At 52.2% G+C, this 8,235-nt stretch overlaps 1 protein-coding gene across 1 annotated transcript in view; it reads left to right on the forward strand.

The window, feature by feature from the left end:
- The first annotated feature begins 1,570 nt into the window (after window positions 1-1,570).
- LOC130109788 (glypican-1-like) overlaps window positions 1,571-8,235 on the forward strand; it is a 54,974-nt gene continuing 48,309 nt past the window's right edge. Inside the window, exon 1 of the mRNA XM_056276765.1 lies at window positions 1,571-1,733. Within this exon, the coding sequence (XP_056132740.1) occupies window positions 1,571-1,733 (163 nt within the window). The remainder of the gene's footprint in view (window positions 1,734-8,235) is intronic.

Below are 8,235 nucleotides of genomic sequence, written 5' to 3' on the forward strand. Positions count from 1 at the left end.
GCCACCGTGCATCAGAAAGCACACGGTCATCCTATTGGTCAACGTCAAGGAAGACGTCATAGGAGTCGTCAGACTAGGCAGGAAAACACTAACAAATCTGACACGCTCTTCGCCAGGGTGTCGCGGGGCGACCACTGCTCTTCGGTCATGGCACACAACGCGGGGTAAACACAGCCGCTCGTCGTTGCCGACGTTCATAATCGGACCCGACGCTGGAAATCGTGTCACAAGTCTGATCCCGTCATCATGCCGCATAATGCCGGGATCATGTCTTGTTCTGTATTCAGTGGACACAGAATAGAATAGAACTTCCCTGGCTCCTTCCTTGGAGTTTACTAAGAGCTATATCGCTGGCGAAGCTCAATGTGCTCTACGGGATAGCCAGGACAGGCTTCACAAGACCACACAATGGGTGAACCGGCTGCCTTCGCTTGACTTGCTGATGGCCCAACATAATACAGAGACACTGCAGGTGGCGCTGTTTCGTATTTCCAGCAGCGCGCGTGCGCGCGCACACACACACACACAGCGCGAGCAATAAGGAAGGGGGGGGTGACTGACTCGGTCCATCTCTTCATTCACTTGAGGAGCGATCTATTACTGCTCTGTCTCTCTCTCTCTCTCTCTCTCTCTCTCTCTCTCTCTCTCTCTCTCTCTCTCTCGCTCTCTGTCTCTGTCTCTCTCTCCCTCTCTCTCTCTCTCTCTGTCCCTCTCGCTCTCTCTCGCTCTATGTCTCTCTCTCGCTCTCTCTCTCTCTCTCTCTCTGTCGCTCTCTCTCTCTCTCTCTCTCTCTCTCTCTCTCTCTCTCTCTCTCTCTCTCTCTCTCTCTCTCTCTGTCGCTCTCTGTCTCTCATTTGCTTTCACACGCGGTTTTTTCCTCCAGTAGTAAAAGGGGATTGATTTGCCAGCTCCTCTCCTCGCCAGCTCCATTTGAGAAACTTCTGTTGTCACAGCGGACTTGTCTCTTTGTGTTCCCTCTCCCAATACACGTTTCCTTGAATGCGCTAATCCCCATGATCATGGAAGCAGTGGACTACATAGACCGGGAATGAGGGACGCTACCAGCGACTGACTGAGACACCTGCTCCTTTCCCTTTTCTTTTTTTTCTGTCCTTCTTTCTTGCTTTCACCCCCCCCCCATCCCCCGGTGTTCTGTTGTGACTGGTACCTGGAACGGTTCCGTTGATCTGGACACCGGCAGCAGCACCGAGGAGCGGCGAGCTAGCCTAGCCGGTGATCGCAGCTCTCCACCCCGCAGAGATCCGAGACAGGACTGCCTCTGCCGTACAGACTGCCTCGGGTGCATTCTCCCAACCCCTTGCCCTCACCTGCAAACCAGAATTTGCGGTTTGCTACTTGGGACGCGCTCATTTTCTCGCGACAGGTTAAATTCAACGCAAAACTGGATCACGCCGAGGAGCGGTCTTAGTCGGGGATCTGTTGCACGCTGGGAACCTCTTTAGGGACCTCCAAGACATCCCGGTCGAGGTGTGTACAGGGTTCTCGTCAAATCCAGCGAGGGTCCCGCTGACCGCGCTCCCCTGTTTGCGGACTACACACCAGCCCCATCATGTACCTGCTGGCGGTTCTGCACCTTTTCTTGTGTTTTTCTGCGGTCCCGGTGAACGGGGCGGACAACGGGAGCAGCAAAGCCCGGAGCTGCACCGAGCTGCGGCAGTTCTACACGGGGAAGGGGTTCACGCTGACCGGGGTACCCCAGACGGAAATATCCGGTAGGTACAGAAGACAGGTCCCGTGCGGGTTTCCTGCGCGAAGCTTGTTTTCGGTCGTCTTCCATTTCCCAGGAGGTTCGCTGCGTTGACGGTGTTACAGGTCCGCGCTTGGGCGCAGACATTCGCGCTGGACAAGCGTGAACAGGGCGCGAGCTTGATCGCTTTTATTGTCTCTTGTGCTTTTTATTATTATTATTATTATTATTATTATTATTATTAATATTGTGGTGTAGTCTAGTTTTGACTTTTTACTCTGTAAGCATGTTGATGGGACGGGTGTCCCTGGCAGGCTGGGTGTCTTCTACAGTCATTTCTGTGGGCACTTCCATTGTCTGCTGGGGGGCACGGCTGCAGGTGGGCGCTCCTCCCCGTGTGCCGTGTTCTGGGCACGGTGTTGGTCAGCAGCGGCAGCACAGAGCCGGGTCCGGGTTTACCCGCGCCATCTGTCGTGGTCCTTTAAATGGCTGTAGCGGGTTTTGCTGCTCTGGTCTGTTTGCAGGCATTTTTCATTGTCTCAGCTGCAGTCTGCAAAGGTGTGTGTGTGTGTGTGTGTGTGTGTGTGTGTGTGTGTGTGTGTGCGCGCGCGTGTGCGCGCGCGTGTGCCTGTGCCTGCGTGCCCGTGTGTGTGTGCGTGTGTGTGCGCGCGCGTGTGCTTGTGGCTGCGTGCCCGTGTCCGTGTGTGTGTGTGTGTGTGTGTGTGTGTGTGTTGTACACGAAGCAAAATATGCTGAAATGGCCTGTTTTATTATTTACATATGGTGTTGGTCAGTTACAAATGTCCTACCTAGTCTGGGCTATGAGCAATTATAACAATAAGGTCTATCAGACTCTGAGAAGAGTATAATAGCAAATGCACACATTTTCACTGTAGAATGACTTATTCTATTCTGTTCTGTTCTGTTCTGTTCTATTCTGTTCTGTTCTACACTTTCAATCAATCACTCAGCTCCTCACACACTTCGCCGTCAAATTAGCCAGCTAGTCATTCAGTAAGTCTGTCATGAAGCAAGCCAGTCAACAATTCAAAGACAATTAGTCGGTCAGTAAGACAGCCCATCAGTCAGCCTGACAGCCGTCAGTCAGGTGGCCAGCCATCAGTCAGTCGGCCAGCCATCAGTCAGGTGGCCAGCAGTCAGTAAGGTGGCCAGCCATCAGTCAGGTGGCCAGCAGTCAGTCAGGTGGCCAGCCATCAGTCAGGTGGCCAGCAGTCAGTAAGGTGGCCCGCCATCAGTCGGGTGGCCAGCAGTCAGTAAGGTGGCCAGCCATCAGTCAGGTGGCCAGCAGTCAGTAAGGTGGCCAGCCATCAGTCAGGTGGCCAGCAGTCAGTCAGGTGGCCAGCCATCAGTCAGGTGGCCAGCGGTCAGTCAGGTGGCCAGCCATCGAGACGTCCCAGGTGAGTGCTGGCCCTCTGGTTTCTTGCTATGGGACAGTTTTCCATAAGTACTGACTGAACCGTCTTGGCCCTTGGCAGTTCCAAATGGGGATTCAAATATTGAATTGTCCCCCCTTTTAAGGCAAGCATCCCCCCCTCTCTTTATCTCGCTGTCTCCCTTTCTCCAGCTCACCGTTTCTGTCGCTCACGCTTTCTTTTGCCTGTCACTCAAAGATGGAAAGAAGACGGCTGACCCTCAGAGAGCACATACGACAGAGACAGGAGGGGTTGAGCTGTGTGTTGGATTTGTGTGTGTTTGATTTTGAAGGTCACATCGTGTCGTCTCAATGCTAATGATCTTGCAAGGGCGGATGAGCTGGTAATTGCTGTACGTGTCTCCGTGGGTGGGTGGGTAATTGTGAGACGTAAACAGACAGAGAGGGATGGAGAACACGAGGGACAGACAGACAAATGGAAGAAAGAGGGAGAGAGGTGGAGAAAGCGAGAGAGAGAGAGAGAGAGGAAGTGAGATAGTGTGTGTTTGAGAGAGAGAGAGAGAGAGAGAGAGAGAGAGAGAGAGAGAGAGAGAGAGAGAGAGAGAGAGAGAGAGAGAGAGAGAGAGAGAGAGAGAGAGAGAGAGAGAGAGAGAGAGAGACAGAGACAGAGACAGAGAGAGACAGAGACAGAGACAGAGAGAGAGAGAGAGAGAGAGAGAGAGGAAGTGAGACTGTTTGGGAGAAGAGAGGGAGAGGGAGACAGGGTGTTTTAGAGAGAGTGAGTCATTTGGGGTCTCTGTCGCATCCTGCTGTCTGAGAAACAGCTGTGGAAGCGACCAGACGTGACACCCTCCCTCCCTTTCCATTAAAAACTCATCTTTTATTGACAGATGAAAAACACAACGCTTCAGTCACTTGGACCTTGATCCGCTCCAGTTATTTGGGCAGACGCAGTCCTTCCACTCCCAGAACTCATTAAAACCCACACAGCCAGGGACAGCAAGATGGCTCCGGCAGCTTCACCTGGATCAGGAGAGCTCTTCTTCTAAACTGCCGCGGGTGCATTCTCCCAACCCCTTGCCCTCACCTGCAAACCAGAATTTGCGGTTTGCTACTTGGGACGCGCTCATTTTCTCGCGACAGGTTAAATTCAGCGCAAAACTGGATCACGCCGAGGAGCGGTCTTAGTCGGGGATCTGTTGCACGCTGGGAACCTCTGGCTAAATTGGCCTGTTCCGCTCAAAGAAACAGGCTCTTCGGTACCCCTGTCATGCCAGGACCCACCAGATTCCAGGAGCTGTACTGAAGACCCGGAGCAGCGGTAGTGGAGGAGTAAAGGTTTTAGGGCAATGCTGCTACGTTAGATACCTTAAAACACAAACATGCGTCATAAAAAGTCATATTTTGTACAAAATGTGTCATTTTGGTTGAAAACAGCAATTTTCCTGATTCTGGTTGAACTGGTAAGTGACGTATCTGTGTCGTCAGCATACACTTAAACACAGTTGCCTCACTTAACCATGACCGAACCCCAACCTTTCACCTGGCCAATCCCTAAATTTCACCTTAAAGCTAAGCGCCGTAACTGTAGCCGGGGCACGGTTTGCAATGCGCAAATTGGGGGGGGGGCAATCCGCATTGCACGACATTTTCAAGTCGCGGCGGCCATTTTTAAGCCGGGGAAACACCGGGGAAAGACAGCGTCGCACGTTTCATGACTAACTTTTGGGGATTACGCTCCGTAGACAAACACACTTGTTATAACTGAAGTCACATACACACACACACACACACTAGCCGACGAGACTTTTCCAGATTCAAGTCACGGAAACCAAACTTGCTTGACTGCATTGCGACAGCGCCGACCGGTGGAAGGCTCAACTGGGAGGCAGGCGATTTAAATATGAAATATTAAAACCCCTGCAAACTACAGGATAGCGTGTGATGCCTGTCCGTGGTGACCTGCCCTATTTCGTGCAGACTGCTGTAGACTTCCCAAAGAGCTAGAAAATCAGTTGTCGTGGCCAGTAGATAGACCGCAGCTTTGTTTATACGCCGCTTGCTGGAAGGTGACTCGTCAGTCCTCGCCGGTCACGTGGTTTTTCACCAACGTCACTGAGCACAGATGAAGGTGGCAGAAAACCTGGGTGGGGGACGGTGGGGAGTGGGTTGTTGGGCAGGGTCTTTTAAAGAGATCATTGGTAAAACTGGTCACAGATGAAATTTCTGCAGGAGTCAGTGGACACCCCTGTGTCCTCCTCTCATCATCATCATCATCATCACTCGGGGTCGAGTATGACTGTCACTCCGTGTCGAGTATGACTGTCCTCCTTCTTGGTCCTTGTGAGTCTTCGGGTGGGTGAAGAGGCGATCCTGGGGCCGCATATTTTGGTGCAGTGTGGCCAGGGGTGGGCGGTGATAGTCGTGGGATTGGTTTTGGGCCTTTTTGGGGGGAAAACTCCCTCCTTTCTGAGTCTGCGCTTGTCTTCTGCAGCACGGCGGAGATCATTATTATAAAGTGCAGATCCTTCTCGGACAAGTTTTCTCCAGGTCGCCCTGTTGCTTGTTGTGTCCTCCCAGGTGTTAGGGTCTATGTGGCATTTTTTGATGTTCGCTTGGATGTTATCCTTATACCTTTTCTTTTGACCTCCCGAGGCACGTTGTCCCGTGAGAAGCTGGGAGTATAGGACTTGTTTTGGAAGGCGAGAGTCAGGAATACGGATGCCATGGCCAGTCCATCTGAGCCGGTGTTGGGCGATGGTGGCAGTGATAGCGGGACTGTTAGCCTCCTCCAGGACGCTGGTGTTGGTGCGTCTATCTTCCCAGGTGATCTTGAGGATTTTTCGGAGGCACCTCTGATGATGTGCCTCTAGTACCCTGAGGTGCCTGCTGTATGTGGTCCAGGATTCTGATCCATACAGTAGGGCGGGCAACACTACCGATCTGCAGAGCAGAATTTTCGTCCTGGCCTGGAGGTCGCGGTTTTCAAAGACCCTTTTTGTCGCTCTTGAGAAATCCCCACTGGCACAACTGAGGCGGTGGTGTGCTTCTAGTACCTACCCAGTCGCACGGACTTTCGATCGTGATACCGTCACGACTATGACCTGATTTACGTGATGTGGTCACGAAGGTTAGGGTTAGGGTTAGGGTTCTATCAGATCGTGACGATAGATTAATTAACGTGATGCCATCACGAAAGTCGTGCGACTGGGTTGAGTACGTCACTGAGGTCATCTGGTTCACCTGGCCAGCCCCTGCACTCTGCCTTACACACGTCTGACATACATTTCTGAGACGGGTGTGTATCTTTAAGGACACTATACCGGGCTGCAAACGCCCCGCGCTCAGAGGTATCCTGAGTGTAGTAACACGATGAGCAGATGCTCCAAATGCCAAAGAATGGGGCAAAAAATACAAAAAAAACCAAAACTCTATTCTTCTCTCCCCCTCCCTACACCTATTGTCCTATAGGTTGAGCATGCTGTGAATGGAAGTAGTCTTTCCTGTCGTCTGCCTGTCTGTCTTTGTGCCTGCAAGGGGCTCAACCGACACGCATTGTATCGCTCAACTGGCCAATAGGTACAGGGCGAGCTTCTCCCGCAGTGCGCGAGCGCTGTGAAGTCGCTGAAAGCCAACACCTTCTCCAGGGAGGACACTTTAGTTTCACTCGCACATGTATTGTCCATGCAGAGTAACACACGCCCATGTGCTCATATGACACACACACGCACGTACACACATACACACACACATACAAGCTCACATGCACATACACTTACATGCACGGACATACACGAACAAACATGCATCATACATACAAAGGCACACAAGAAGAACCCATACACACACGCACGCACACGCACACAACATGCTCAGTTGCACACAAAAGAGGAGAGAGAGAGGCGAAGGTGGGGGGGGGACTACATGGCTTTCTCAAATACCTTCATAGCAAGTCTACCAGTTTATTGCCAGAACTTCTGGGAGGGGATTATTCCGTTCCTTTCAGGCTGCGCGTTCACGTGCACATGTACGTCTACGCGCGCGTGCATTTGTGTAGGCACGTGCTATGTAGTGTGTCTGCACTTGTATATGTGCGCACGGTTTTGCGTGTCTTTGTCCGCAGCTAGATGTGTTGCCTCTTGCCTTGCGGCTCGCTGGGAGGGGGCGTGTCTGACTGACGGGGGGTTTACAAGGAGGCGCCATGTTGTGCCACGCGGGGTCCACTCACCCAGGCTGCGGGTTTGATTACGACGGCAGAGATTTGGATTGATTACGTATCAGGGTTGCCAGTCGATAAACCCATTAGCGAGGTTTTCAAAAGAAGGTCCAGCAAATCCTGGGGGCTCGCATGCAATAGCCCCAACGCACTGACAACCCATCCCGGACCCTGCTCAGTCGGGATGGATCGGAACCACATAGACGGCATCCGGACTGTGTAGATGATGCGGATTCATATTGTGGTCCCTGATCACGTAGGTAGTGTGAGTGCGTGCTTGTGTTTGCAACTGAGGGGGGGGGGGGGGTGTGGTTCTGTGTGTGTGTGTGTGTGTGTGTGTGTGTGTGTGTGTGTGTGTGTGTGTGTGTGTGTGTGTGTGTGTGTGTGTGTGTGTGTGTGAATCGCTCGTCTGAGAGGGAATCGATACTTTCTGTCATCTGTCACACATCGCGTGCTCATTCGAGCGGTGGTACACACCACAAAATGGGAAATGAACTCAATCCACACGTTGCACGAGCAAACACCCACAACACACGCACACACACACACACACACACACACACACACACACACACACACACACACACACACACACACACACACACACACACACACACAATACTCTATTGTACCTGTCACTTCTACACCTTTCTCTCCCGTCCCTCCCCCACCAGGGTTTTCTGTCTTATCCTTCATTTCATCTCTGTGTTGTTTCCCTGGACGTTCTCACAGCCGCCAACTAGCATACACCCTGAAAAAGAAGGAGCTGGGGTGGTGGTGTTGGTGGTGTGTGTTTTGCGAGGGGTGGATGGAAGGAAAGGAAGGCACGGTCTGTTAAAAGCAGAGCTGTGAATGTTTCATGATGTCTGATGTAGGGATGAGGGGGAAAGAGGCGGAGGAGGAGGAGGAGGAGGTGAG

This window comes from Lampris incognitus, chromosome 3 (genome assembly GCF_029633865.1).
Source record: "Lampris incognitus isolate fLamInc1 chromosome 3, fLamInc1.hap2, whole genome shotgun sequence".
NCBI classification, from domain to species: domain Eukaryota; kingdom Metazoa; phylum Chordata; class Actinopteri; order Lampriformes; family Lampridae; genus Lampris; species Lampris incognitus.